The sequence below is a fragment of the Botrytis deweyae genome (genome assembly GCF_014898535.1).
Source record: "Botrytis deweyae strain B1 chromosome Unknown BDEW_033, whole genome shotgun sequence".
NCBI classification, from domain to species: domain Eukaryota; kingdom Fungi; phylum Ascomycota; class Leotiomycetes; order Helotiales; family Sclerotiniaceae; genus Botrytis; species Botrytis deweyae.
This window is the reverse complement of record NW_024066240.1, coordinates 65,928-80,671: the sequence shown is the minus strand read 5'-3', so window position 1 is coordinate 80,671 and position 14,744 is coordinate 65,928. Positions and strand designations below refer to the sequence as shown.

The 14,744-nt window shown below is 33.0% G+C and overlaps 5 protein-coding genes across 5 annotated transcripts; 2 read left to right on the top strand and 3 right to left on the bottom strand.

Moving 5' to 3' along the window:
- Window positions 1-6,472: 6,472 nt before the first annotated feature.
- EAE98_010058 (uncharacterized protein) lies at window positions 6,473-6,858 on the bottom strand (the record flags this gene model as incomplete). Its single annotated transcript, XM_038957679.1, has 2 exons — window positions 6,473-6,762; window positions 6,819-6,858. The coding sequence occupies 2 exons, from the start codon at window positions 6,856-6,858 to the stop codon at window positions 6,473-6,475; spliced, it is 330 nt and encodes a 109-aa protein (XP_038805905.1).
- Window positions 6,859-8,902: 2,044 nt separating this feature from the next.
- Window positions 8,903-9,481, bottom strand: EAE98_010057 (uncharacterized protein; the record flags this gene model as incomplete). Its single annotated transcript, XM_038957678.1, has 2 exons — window positions 8,903-9,193; window positions 9,227-9,481. The coding sequence occupies 2 exons, from the start codon at window positions 9,479-9,481 to the stop codon at window positions 8,903-8,905; spliced, it is 546 nt and encodes a 181-aa protein (XP_038805904.1).
- A 1,230-nt stretch (window positions 9,482-10,711) lies between these two features.
- EAE98_010056 (uncharacterized protein) lies at window positions 10,712-11,748 on the bottom strand (the record flags this gene model as incomplete). The annotated part of the gene is made up of 2 exons (XM_038957677.1): window positions 10,712-11,234; window positions 11,291-11,748. 2 exons carry the CDS (start codon window positions 11,746-11,748, stop codon window positions 10,712-10,714), a joined length of 981 nt encoding a protein of 326 aa, XP_038805903.1.
- A 335-nt stretch (window positions 11,749-12,083) lies between these two features.
- EAE98_010055 (uncharacterized protein) lies at window positions 12,084-13,172 on the top strand (the record flags this gene model as incomplete). Its single annotated transcript, XM_038957676.1, has 3 exons — window positions 12,084-12,299; window positions 12,356-12,941; window positions 13,000-13,172. The coding sequence occupies 3 exons, from the start codon at window positions 12,084-12,086 to the stop codon at window positions 13,170-13,172; spliced, it is 975 nt and encodes a 324-aa protein (XP_038805902.1).
- Window positions 13,173-13,425: 253 nt separating this feature from the next.
- EAE98_010054 (uncharacterized protein) lies at window positions 13,426-14,712 on the top strand (the record flags this gene model as incomplete). Its single annotated transcript, XM_038957675.1, has 4 exons — window positions 13,426-13,601; window positions 13,651-13,760; window positions 13,809-13,920; window positions 13,965-14,712. 4 exons carry the CDS (start codon window positions 13,426-13,428, stop codon window positions 14,710-14,712), a joined length of 1,146 nt encoding a protein of 381 aa, XP_038805901.1.
- Window positions 14,713-14,744: the final 32 nt, after the last annotated feature.

Below are 14,744 nucleotides of genomic sequence, written 5' to 3'. Positions count from 1 at the left end.
ATCAAATAATAAAACCCTAATTATCATTTTTATAATTAAATACTCAAATTAAAGAAATAGATTTAATAAACTCTAATCCAGAATCTATTTCATATTATATTTCTCTTAAATATAGATTATCGATTTCTTTTTAATAATCCACCTTAAACTATAATCCTAAAATATACTTATCAAATTATTAATATTAATTAAAGTATTTAAATACTTAAGAAATATAAATATATAAAACATCTTCTAAAGTTAGAATCATTAAATCGAATAACTAAACGTTTTTTATTATAATTATAACTATAATTATATTATATATAATTATAAAGAAATATTTCTTTTTTTAATCCTTGATTTTCTTGAAATTAAATTAAAAAATAAAATGGAAATTATATAGAGATTTATATATTTTATTATAATTCTTATAATTGATTTTTAAACAAACAAACTCTGAAATATTAATATAAAATATATTATTCTATTTATATCTCTTCCAAAAAGAATTTAATTATATTTAGTTTAGCTAATTATCTAAGAATAACTAATATTGAAATAGATTTAGATTAACTTTCGGAATTTTTATTATTATATTACAAGCTTTTTTTCGGAAATAATTATTCTAAAAAATTGAAATTTCTTTTAATTATTTAATTACTTTCTGACTAAATAATTATTTTAGTAACCCAAACTCTTTTATTATATATTCTAGATCTAAATTTCAGTTTATTACCTTACAAAAAGGCTTTGTATAATATTGATATAATAATGAATAATTAATTAATAAAGATCTAAAATTATTTTTATACTTCACTCTAAATACTACAATCAGAATCTCTATATATTCTATATTTATTACCTCCAAACTATTATTACCCTTATTGATATAGCTTTTAGAATTAGATTTTATTATCTCCTATTCCTGATTAGCTAGATTTATAGGTTTATTATATTCTATCCACACTTAGATATTATAATCTATAAAAATAACCAAAACCAATTTTCCACCCACATCTTCTAGTATTAGAATATATATATATAAATTCCTATTATTTCTTAATATTGGAAAAAAAAGAAATGGTTTATAAAATAATTAGATAAACTCTTAATTACTTAATATTTTGTTTACTGCCTTTTTACCCCCTAGATAATTACCTTCTCCAGAATTCTTTTATTATAAAAAAGATAATTGATTATCTAAAGTATATACAGTAAAGGAATTAAGTAATAATAACTAGTCTGCTATAATAATAAAAGTGTTTATATTATTATTTTCGTTTTTAATAAAGGTTTTATTTATATCTATATAATTAGTAATATCCAATAGCCAAGCTAATTACTATAATTGATTTATAGACATAATATTAACCTATTAATTAAAATAATTCTATTTATAGATAAATATTTTATTAAAAATAATATTTCGAAAAATAATAATCCAATCAAATATTGATATTTATATATAATAAATCCATATACCCAGAATATATTTAACTAGATATTCAATATATATTCGAGGATTTGTTTTATATTATTTTATTTATACTCCAATCTTACATTCCTTATTCAAAAAATATGCTTAGTATTTATATCTATAGATTGAATTTTAATTAGATTAAAGATTATCAGTAATTTTAATAATAAATACCGGATTACCTTCCTTAAAATATAATTAAAATTATTTATCTAATACTTAATTAAATAATTTGAATAATCTTGTTTTCAAAGGATTAATATTATAAAGATAAATAGTAGTTATTATAGCTTCTATTTAAAGCTTAATTGATAATTTTGTAAAAAGATGTATTTTGATTTGTTTAATTATTAATTCTTACCCTGCTTGCTTAGCTCCTCCATTAATTTCATAAATATAATTAGAAAAAAGTTTAAGCTCAATTCTTTTAATATTAATTTATTTTTCAAATATTATATAACTTATAATTCTAATAATAAAGATATCATTGTTTTGCTTAATTATTATAATCGAAAGTTTATATTTCCTATAAATCCAGATAAAAAAACTTTGAATAATCAAGAATACCTTATTATAAATCCTTTTTATTAAGAAATAACTAAATAGCTTTCTGCTATATATTTTTTTAATAATCAATAGCCATATTATTTTATTGAATATATAAGGGAAATTAAATAAATCCCATTATATCTTATAGAAAGATTTAAATAATTAATAATTACTAAAAGCTCAGGAAATCATTTATTTTATATATATATATATGTAATTAGAGTATTCTTATCTTAAAGAATCTTTAATCTTTATTTTTTTCATAATAAATATTAAGTGTTTGAATACTTTTTTTTTAAGATATTTAATTTTTTTATATTACAATTCTATTTGATTTTTTCTTAAAATTAAAATATTCCTTAAATATTTAAAGAATTTATTAATTTTATAAAAAATAATAGAATATATAAGATTATAGTTAAAGATTAGAATAAAAAAATAAAAGAAAAAAGGCTTTAATTCTAAAAATACAAAATTATTATATCTAATATATTAAATATATATCTCATTCTTCATTATATCTTCAAAATGAAAAGTTATATTAAAATTATTAAATTATAAACCTAATTTATACAATTATATTTCGGAAACAATATTTATATAAAAATTAGAAATTAAAGTGATATCTATAAAGATTAGATCTTTTTTGTTAAAAATATCTTTCATTATTTTCTAACCTTTTCTAATTATTTAATAAAAGATTAATTCTAAATTTATTTAATTATTCTTGAAGGATTAATAATAAGATTAGTTATTTAGTAAAAAGATATTATTAATAATATACAATACTCTATAATTATCAAAAAAAATAGAATAATAAAATTTGAATTCTGATTTTGAAATCGAGTTAATTACAAACACTTTTAACATTATAACATCTAGGAATTTGTTTAGTATCTTTGCAATAGATAAAATAATATCCAAAAATAATCCTTTTATCCAATTCTTACTCCTAAAAGTATTATATAAATACTTGAATTTGTTTATAATCCTTTATCTGATCTTTCTGATTTGTTTTATTATAAATATTAGACCTAAACGATTATTATATTTCTTAATCAAAACAATTTTCATTTTATTACAATCTTCAGGATTCTATTTATAAGAATATTAACTTAGTTTATTTTTTTTTAGATATATAAGGATACTTTACTTTTTTAATATTTTTATTAAAATAGGAAACCTTGAATTGATTATAATTAATTATTTTAATTAGAATAATTAGCTTGAACTATTTAATAGTATAGATTCCTTTTGTTTTCAGTAATATAGCATTATAACTGATAATACCCCCAAATATTATAGTTATTTGTTGAAGTATTTAATATTTCTAGCCTAAATGAATCTTTTTATCAATTTTATTAATCTTATATTAAATTCAAAAAGATATTATTTTAATCCCAATAGTATTAAGGAAAATACAAATAGCTAATAGTTTATCAATATCTAGAAGCTTGTATATAAATACTTTTAAATAAACAATATTCTAATCCTAATATTATTTTATCAAATCAATTTATTTATTTGATATCTAAGCAATTAATATATAATATTTAAATTGAATTGTTATTTTGATAATTTGGTTGGATAGTATTAATTTGTTATAGAGTGAGAGTATTATCTTGTAAAGTAGTTGAGCCTTTGATTTTTTATTCGATAAGAATAATTCTATAAAATAAGTTGGATTAATAATTAATTAGATTTATTTATAAACTTATTGATAGGATTTATACTTATTATTATATATCATTTTCTTATTACAATATGATTTGTTATAAATAATAAACAAAATAATTATATTAAGTTTAAATATAAATACAAACTTCATTAATAATAAAGAAATAGATAAGTAATCAATTGATTTCTTTATTTCTATATCTTTATTTTTGCTTTTTTGTTTTGAGTATTTGGTATAGTATTTAGATAGCTTTGTTTTATAAGTGTAGTATTTGATTCTATTTTGTTTTTAATGAATATTTTTAAGAATTGAAGGAATAGGAGGAGATGTGGTTAGTTAATTGATTATTTTGAATAATGATTTCAAGAAGAGAGAGGATAAAGAGTAAGTTATAGGTAGAAGTTCAGAATCAATTTTATTCTAAATATTTTTTAATTGATATTTAATTCTTAAAGTATTATATTAGGCTGATTAATTAGATTAAATGGTAAGGTATATTGAAGGATATATATATTGTATAAATATAATTGATTCAGATATTTGAATAGTGAAAATTTGGATTTTCCGATATAGATTGTGATATACCCACTTTTGATTATAAGAATAATCTATAATAAAATAGCAATAATTAAATGTATATTGGGCTTATAATTATTATACAAGATAATAGTATATTATAATAGAGTATAAGTAATTGGATAATAATAATATAAAATGAAAAAGGGTGTATATATTGAATTATATTAAACTAAAATTCTGATTTTTTTTTTATAAAAGAAAAAAGGATTACATATTATATAACTATTGAATATCAATCACAGGAATGGTAATCAGATTGCAATCCGATCTGGTTAACACTATTCCGTTTCAGAGTATTCTATATATTGTATCTCTGATTATTATATGATCTGATCCATGTAGTCTAGATACCAGAGTGAATACTACAGCCCCCTCTAGCGTGGTTTTTAGCTTTCTAGCACCTTAAATAGCTTCAATCTTTCATAGGAAATACAATCAAGCTTTTCACCCCCTTCAATACGTATTTAGCCTCTTTTCTAGTCTACAACACGGTTTCCGTCACAATTCTGAAATTATATCAATATTAAATTCTAATAGTATAAAAGAGTAGAAGGTGGTAAGGTTATAAAGTAGTTCTTCGTAAATACTATAAATAAGTCACTAAGATATAGCGCCTCCAGTAAAAAAAAAGAGGAGTAGATACTATATAGCGTATTACAAAGTATACGAAAAAGTGGATAGGAATTGATTACTTTTCTCTAAACTATACAAAGAAGACCTATAAATACTAGCTACAGAAAGAGGTCACGTGACCAGTACCAAGTTTCGCCCACAATAGTTTTTAAAACAAAGGTTTATAAGAATTAATTATTAATAAAATAATGAATTTATAATATTTAATTTTATTTTTAAATTGCATAATAATAGTAATCTTTAAAATATATATAAATATATTAAAATTTATGATTTATTAATATTATATTTAATTAAAGATTTAAAAATAAATATTAAGAATTTAATTTGATATAATATTAATTATAATATGAGCTTTTATTAATTATTATTAAAAATTTGATTTCTATAATCTTCAATTATATATATTTCATTTAATATTAAAGAAAAAAGTTATATCAATTGATTTTTGATTTAATAAGAAATTTAAATATCTGAATTTTCAGGATTTATTGATATTAAAATGATTTCTATTTAGATTTTCTTTTTTTAAAAATTAATTTAATAATATTTTGAATTAGGGAAAACCTTTTTTTTTGAGATTTTTTATATTAAAATAATAATTTTATAATTAGAATTTCGTTATATATTACAAAATCAAGATTTAAATAATTTCAAAAATAGAATTTTAAAAATAAAAGATTTATTTAAATAATTTCTTTTGATTAATCTAAAATTTATATATTTTAATATTCAATATAACTTATTTCAAAAAAATTATAATATCAAAAATTTTAATATTTAATATAAAAATTTAAATTTGTTTTAAAATTCATTTTTAAAAAAATTTCAAAATAATAAAAACAATTAGAAAATCTAATAATCTTTATTAAAACTAATTTTATTACTTTTTGGATTTTTTTGATTTCCCTATAAATAATTAATATCAAAAAATTTATTTAAATATTTTCTAACTCTATAAATAGATTTTAATATATTTTTTATTGAAAATTTATATATTAGAATTATATTTTTCTTTTATTTTATTACTCAATCGATTTTTATTTCAACAATTTGAAATTCTAAAAAATCAAAATAAATAATATCATTTAATTCTAGAACTAAATTTTATTTTATTTTAATAATTTTTGAATTTTAAATTGATTTTTATTTTGATTGAAGAAAACGTACACATAGTAGGGGCGTGCACGTAGCAGGGATATCGGTTACTCTGTTCCGAGTAAATGGTAATATGAAGGCGATGGATATTTCTGGTACTTATCTACTGGAAATCCAAATGAGAGCAGAGAGGGTGCTATTCATTCACCGATATTGTTGGCCAAGTCTTGCTTCGTGATGATGGTTTAGTAACCAAAAGCATGATTGTGGTCCAAAAGACTCGAATCATCTATTCCATCAACCATTTCTTCATGCGTTCTTTTGCTGACAATATTCATATCCGAGGGGAACAGACTGTCCAAATGCTTCTTGTACTTCTTAAACACTGCACATCAGGATATTGACTCTCTGCAATCAAAGACCATGCTTTCATTTCATGGCAACCTGTCCGTCCATCCTTTAACCCCCCGGCTTCCTCACCAACAAACTCCAAGCACCAGATCCAATCCCCTCCCTACCCCAAATGCAACCACAAACACATATCCCAGTACCCCTATCTCAATAAATCCATCACTAGCGACAATCTTCTTCATCCATTTCGAGCAGGTATCATCCGAATCCTTGACAATCGTATATAGACTTGATTTCACGGCGATAAAAGCATATGCAACTGCGCACATAAATACACACACAGCAAAGAACAGAGCAAATGTAAGAAGAATTGGACGTATGAGGTGTGGAATCGCGAGGAGGATCTCTTGCGTACCTGGAGCCTTAATAAGTAAGGGATCAAATTGGAATTAAATGACGGAAAAAACATACCAAGAAGCAGATGGTCTATTCCGACTATTGTTGATGTCATGGTTGGTAGATCGTTACGTTGCTGAGCTAACTCGTGCTTTTCCTAGAAACTTCTCAAAGAATCCCCCTCCCTACTGACCACAATGTCCAAGATTTCGAGGGAGTTTGTCGTTGAAGCAACTTCGAGGTCGTAAGCTTCTGATATTTTGTTCGCAGAACTCGGCTTCGATGACGTTTAGACTTAGAGGTTACAAGGGAACCCCGTACAAAAATGGGAAGTTTCTGTTTTCTCGTGGATTCCGATATCAGAAGCGCAAGGACAGACTGAGGGAAGAATAATCTGAAAATTTCAACAGCTACCTTCGTTATTATGAATCTCCAAAATATGGTTTATCGGAGCCTCTGTGCGTTTTTTTTTTAGCTATCAACTAACTAGTAGCTGTCGGCCAGGAACTTCCCACACAGAGGAATGTTTCACACACATCATGCACCGGAATCAGATGAAGTAAAGTCGCCGTCTTTCGATTTTCACATTGTACTACAAACGTAGATAGCACGCACTATCGTCCATTTAGTAAGCTCGAAACTGACAATTGGGTAGGAAGGAGCGACATGTCAGTGATGATCTCAATTGGAGATGGCTTCTGCGTGAGACACGACAGATATCCAGATAACTCTTGTTGCACACCGACAATCCCAATAAACAAATAAAGTATATCGAAATTGAATTCCATCTAAATTTCTGCTAGTGATAGGAGGATGAGTGACTATTCCAGTTGCATCCATTCAACAAACACAATCTACCTAGGTACCGATAGATTGCTATGCACGGACTTTACATTTCTCCCTAGCCCCTTCATTATCAGCCTCCGATAATACAGTTGTAAGCTGCAACATGATTAAAAGTCGATTTGAACTAACAAGGAGTCGGTAAATATCATCGTGATAGCTAGCGGATCTGGAGACGGATTTTGTGTTGCAAATATTCTGGGTCCCAGGAATCTATGCTTAAAATTTTTGTCTCATGTATCTTACAATGTCAGCATGGCACAGGCCTAGCGGGAGGGGTTGTCGGATCACTGCCGAATCCACGGCATGAAATCGGGGAACTCGATCATCACAATTGAAATGAATGGAAGAGCATTTCAAAATCGGAGAGAGTATGAGATGAAGAAGATATCATGAGCGAAGTATGAGAATTGATTGAGGTTCATCCATAACACATGGCTGGTACTCCCAACATATTCTTGGAAGAGAAACGCTAATCAATTGCAAACACCACCTCATATGTTGTCAGTAAACCATTGATCCATTGATCCAACCCAACCCAACCCTTAGCTTTAATACATGTGTTCATATCCTATATATAAGCTGCATATTCCGGTCTGTTCCTGACTCCAGCTCCTCTCAAGCATTCCAGTCCGCCTTTTAGCACCTGTTCTTCTCCATTCATCCCTTAACATCATCATCCACAAGCCATTCAACCAAGTTGTCCCCCCCTTCATGATTCCTTTCTGTCAGTAGAAGCTTCAAGCTTGATAATAGCAAAGTGGAATAGAAATAGCTAGCTTAAATGCCCTGTCGTAGTAGACCTAGCTCTCAAACAATTTATAGGGCTCGAAATCAACCCTAGATGACTGATCACATTTGTGTTCGTCTCTCTATGCTTCCTTTTTTCGATGAAGAACATTGTGCTGATGGAACAGATCTACAGGAATCCCCCTCCTTTCCATTACCCCGAAATCGTCGTCGCCAACTTTTCGCAGGTTGTTTTTGTTCAAATTAAGTACCTGATCTTGGTCAAAGTTGCACCGTGTCATTACCTCTTCATCGTTGGTTGATGCAGAGAGAAGATTTCTCCCAGGCTTCTCTCCGTTCTCCCTACCCCTCTTCGTGCTCATCTCTTGCGTTTCATTAAGTGCAATTTCAATATCGTTCACTCGTTCCTTGTGATTTTCGATTATTAGGGTACCTCTCCTGATTAATTGAAGCATTTACGTTCTCACGCTCTTCTCTCCTTGCCCCTTCTGTACTTTCTGTCTCAGTGTACGTTAGGTCATCACTCAAATAATCCAAATTATCACTTGACCGCGTAACATGCGGATCTACGAGATCGTAGTAGAGTCCGGAGAATTTTGTTGCGTTGGCCATCTGCAATATTTCTCGCGATCGCTCAAATTTACAAACACTACTAATCTCGCGTGGCATGACATGATGCATGGTGATAGCTGGCTGAAACCAGTGCTTTTGTGAGCCATAAGGAAGTGTAGGAGGTTGGTAATCGTTGGTAAAGGGACAGACCCGGTAAGATTAACACAGTACTCACAAAGTGCCTTTGCTAAGGCAACATCTCTACAGCCTGAATTTGTTAGTATCGTTGGTAAATATGAAGATATCTATGCTTGTTTAATCTTGAATTCATGAAATACTACAAGATGAATGCGCATGCATATAGAAATCGGAAGACTCCCACATTCACTATCAATATTATTGTTCCGGTTTGTAGCCAGACCCTTTTGTTGTCCTGGCCTCAGCAACATGTTCACGGCAGCGTTTGAATTAACGTACCCATTTTCGCCATGAGCGAAATGTTTCCTCATGCATAAACCCGACACCAAGATAGAGAACTCTGGAAGAGTCGAGTTTCTTAAGTCACTGAGGTAGAAAGTTTCCGGGCAATTCATTCAATGATAAGTGAAGGGAAGGCTGTTGAGTAATCGAGAGTAATCGAATTCGACCAGATGGCATAACTATCCGTCTTACTGAAAAGACATCATTTTGCAACCAGTCTCGAATGGGCCCTTTTAATACATGAATAAACTTGTACTTGGATAGTCTCAATCTCCATGTACCCTCCCTCTTTTTCCTTTCTTTCAACTCCGCGTTCTCTTATCCAAGTAGTTCGATGTCGTTGATTGCCGCGGTGGATCTCGCGAATATCCCGACCAATTGCTTTGCTATTTACGCATCATAAATTACAAATGCCCCGATGCTTCTGTGTGAACCAAAGAAGAACAATATACATCTCTTGGAAATGTCTGAGCATAGTTCCTAGATGGATGGCCAATTGTGGAACTTCCTAAGCACTTGTTCTAAATACTACCACGATTCCTTGTTCGCACAGCTCATCCATAGCCTCTTGACCAAGAGACTCAAAGTCCTTGGTAAACGGAGCATCTTCCGCAAAAGAAACGGGAGACTAAAGCGCCGGTTGTTCGAATTTTCGGTAGGCCAGCGACTTGTTCTGGACGTGAAAATCCCGGTGGTTTTTGGGCAATTTTGCGTGGACGTGTTCCCAGTGGAAGATTTGTTCTTCAATAAAACAGCTGGTTCCTGACTTGGAAGTATAATTTTGATTATTACGCGGCGATTGAAGGTAAAATATGCATGATACGAGAACAATTAGATTGCGCCGCGGCATCCCTCGAAGTAAGGATTTAGTGACGGTAAAAAGTGGATGAGTGGCAGAATTGCAGAATTGAAATAGGAGTTATAAGTAGAAGTTAATGAGCACGAGGCGCATTGATGCATGAAATGTTGTCCCCAGCAAGGAGGGGGCTTCTTGGTGAAGATGCTGTCAAGAAAGGAGATATTGTATTCCAACCAGTCCCCGGCCTTTCATGATATTTTGATTTTGAGGTTTTAGTGAATTTCAGAAGGCAAGTGACCATCTTGAAATACAAACGAAGTATATGACGTGCGCAAAGTCCCCCCAAAAATAATATCGAAATGGAGTGGAAATGGAGAGAACATCATATGGCAGGATGTTTAGCCCAGAGTTGGACGAATCTATTCCCCAGGGATGCCAATTACTTCAAAAATTTGTTTAATTTGAACCTTGCTCTACTTACAACATGCAATTTAGCTAATGTGAGAGATTGACAATTGTTGAAAACATCATAAGCCGCGAAAACTTATGAACTTTCAAGTTTTTCCATGGCACTAGTGGCAAAATTCCAGGACTGCCATTCCCCTTCAGGTAATTTGCCCCTCAAGGGCAATCTTCCACCTTCCAAATTTCCTATACCTAAAGTTCGATAAACCCCTTCCTTGATCCCGATTATTCCCCATCTCACAACAAATTCCTCTGCGCGGCTCACGGAGAACTGAAGCGACAGCAACTCTTGCAACTCTGCAGATTCAACAGGACGCCTTTTCGCAAGTTCAAAAAGGCGTGCAACTGTTCGAGGATAAATTGCGGCAAGCCCATCAATCACACCGGCCGCGCCGAATTGTACAATAGGGCCAAGCTGTTGGCCGAACCCGCTGAATACGCGGAAGTTTTCGTGATTGATATCTGGCGTCAAGGAGACTTGCAGGTGATGTGAAACATTTCCATGGGACATTTTGCACCCAACGATATTGGGATGAGCAGCGAGCTCCGTATAAGTCTCGAGACTTATTGTGACGTTGTTTGTGACTCCAGGATAATGATAGCTGCAGAGGTAGCGAATTAGATTTGTATGACGACACGAGAGAGACATGGACATTACATTAATATTGGAATAGGACTAGCATCTGCCACGATCTTGTACCATTCTTTAATGTTCTCTTGGTTCGCAGCAGGACCGAAATATCCAGGTGCAAGAACAAGACCCCATTGTGCTCCAGCTTCCTTTGCATCGGCCAACCACTCTAATGCTTCATTTAAAGAATTAGTTAGCACGCCTGCCATAATTGGGTATTCTGAGAAGCCTGCGGAGGTAAGTCCATTTCGAACACCAGCTATCAATTCGGATCGTTCGGCGCGTGAAAGATGAATGGCTTCTCCTGTGCTCCCAAGAAGCACCAGTCCACGTATTCCATTCTTCGCAAGGTGAACACTATGTTGAACCTGAGTTGAAACATCTACTGCTGCTTGGTTTGTAGAGAGAGGTGTTGTTGATGGCTTAAAAAAGGTCGGGACGGGAACAAAAACTCCCTCGGGAGGTACTTCACGGTGATTAGTCATCACTACTTGATTGCAAGAAATTCCTCAACAAACTCGACTTGAATGTATGAGGATTTGCGCCTCCCTTTTATCAGAGGTTCAATGTCAGACTGATTTATCTTATTAATCGTATCATTCGATTATGATCAGGTACGGAACTGCAGATGTTCTTTATCCACCAATGCCCACGGAAAAGTATACCCAGGCTACCTGGCTACGGATAAGTCGAAAAGACATCATTGATGCAAAGGTTATTGATGTATCCACAGTAACTCTGATTTGCCTTTAAAACCCCGAGTACCCGCCAATGTTCCAATAAACAGTACCAGCAGATATTCTCGCGATTTAATTTCACCATGGCCCTCAATCGCTCCGTCAAGTTGAACTCAGGATACAGCATTCCAGTGGTTGGTTTAGGGACGTGGCAATCAAAACCAAATGAAGTCAAGGAGGCTGTTGCGCATGCACTGAAAACAGGATACCGCCATATCGATGCAGCAGCTGTATACGGGAACGAGACGGAAGTGGGAGAAGGAATCAAAGCATCAGGGGTAGACAGGAAAGACATATTTGTGAGTGCTGACACCTTACTTCTTTACTGATTGTGTGCTGATTGAAAAATATTTAGGTTACGGGCAAATTGTGGAATACAGATCACAAGCCTGAAGATGTTGAAGCCGCGCTCGATTCATCTTTACGAGACCTTCAGACTGATTATCTTGACCTTTATCTGATCCACTGGCCAGTTGCTTTTCCGCAGTCCAAGGAACGATTTCCGGTTGACCCCAAAACAGAGGAAATCATCGTAATCGATGTTCCAATTAAAGACACGTGGGCAGCCTTGGAAGACCTTGTCGAAAAAGGAAAGATTAGAAGTATCGGAGTTAGCAACTTCACCAGAGAGAAGGTCGAAGCGTTGTTAGAAACTGCAAAAATTCCGCCGGCAGTCAATCAGATTGAGGCACACCCTTATTTGCAACAACCGGACTTGTTGAATTGGCACAAGTCCCAGAATATCGCAGTGGCCGCCTACAGTCCTCTTGGAAACAATATTTACAACTTGCCAAGAGGCGTAGATGACCCCACGGTGATCTCCCTCGCGAAAAGTTTGGGAAAGCAGCCAGCGCAACTACTTATCAGCTGGGCTGTTCAGAGAGGCACTATTGTTCTTCCAAAATCCGTTACACCAGAGCGTATAAACGATAATTTCCAAGGTTAGTGACACCTCCATGCTCAGTATCTATAAGTTTGCTAAGCTAATTCCACTGTTAGACTTTGAATTGCCAGATGATGCGTTCCAGAAGATATGTTCTTTGGACCGAAACCATCGATATAATTTCCCAGCACGGCTCGGAGTGGATATCTTTGGCGAGGTCAGCCCAGAAAGTTTGAGAAAGAGTGTCGAAGATTGGAAAGAATCTCAACGGAAGTTGCGCGCCGCATGAACACTATGCTAGTTATTGTTGAATAGTAAAATAAGACATCTTAATTTGCCATATCTTGCAATAAAACTACCCGCTGATGACCGGATGTCAAATTTGTGGATGCAATACTTACCCGGGATCATCAGATCTACTGCATCTTTACCCCACCCTATTTCCGGCCTTCGGGTCTTCGGAATTGGACAGTTATTCATCTGAGACCACATATAGTTCTGACTTGCACGCCCAAAGTTACACATTGATCACAGATTTCATAATGCCGGAAATAGCATCTATCGAATACTTTCGTGTACCACCTCGATGGCTCTTTGTAAAAATCACAGACAAAGGTGGCAATGTAGGTTGGGGCGAAGCCTCTCTTGAGGGTCATACCCAAGCCGTTGAAGGTTGTTTAGACGCTTATATCGCAAGATACACGGGAATGGAAGCTGAGTATGTGGACTTAAGATGTCGTATTAGTACATCTAATAAATAGTTGTAGTGATATCGAACATATATGGCAAATGTCTTGGAGAAGTGGATTCTATCGTGGAGGCCCGGTTCTCATGAGCGCATTATCCGGAATCGATATTGCTTTGTGGGATTTGAAAGGTATGCTTCACCAATCCATCCAGGTACTCGAACTGATTGTTTCTCCAGCTAGAAGGTTAAATGTACCCATCTATCAGTTACTGGGTGGAAAAGTCAGGGACAAGATAAAGGTATACGCATGGATTGGTGGAGATAGACCTTCTGATATTGCCAGCCAAGCGTATGTTATCCCAAGCCTCTACGGACAGAAATTAACAAGAGTAGTCAGGCTAGAAAAGACCAAGGATTTACAGCAGTCAAAATGAATGGTACAGAGGATCTCGGATGGTTTGATTCGCCATCTGCCCTGGATGGCTGTATAGAACGAGTGAAAGCTGTCAAAGAGCTTGGAATGGATGTTGGAGTTGACTTTCATGGTAGAGTTCACAAGCCAATGGCCAAGCAGCTAGCAAAGGCTCTGGAACCACATCGACCAATGTTCCTGGAAGAGCCACTGCTTTCAGAACACATTGGGGGCATCAAAGATCTTTCGCAACTAACAAGCACCCCAATTGCCCTGGGTGAACGTCTCCATAGTCGATGGGATATTCGACCATTCCTTGAAGCTGGTGCTATAGATATTTTACAGCCAGACATTAGTCATTGTGGTGGGATCAGTGAGATGAAACGCATCGCCTCTATGGCCGAGACTTATGACGTCGCTCTCGCGCCGCACTGCCCTTTAGGACCCATTGCTCTCGCAGCCAATATTCAGATCGCGGCGGCTTGCTCAAATCATGTCATTCAAGAAATGAGCTTGGGTATCCATTACAATGTTGGCGGGCAAGATCTTACGAGTTACACAACCAATCCAGAGGTCTGGAAGGTAACCGGTGGTTATATTGATTTGATGAAGGGTCCAGGACTTGGCATAGATATTGACGAGGAGCAAGTACGTAGACTTTCTCAAGGAGCAGAGCCTTGGGTGAGCCCGGGGTTCATTGGCCCAGGCGGTGAGATTAGAGAATGGTAAAATACCTAGCTCACAATATGATATTTCAATTC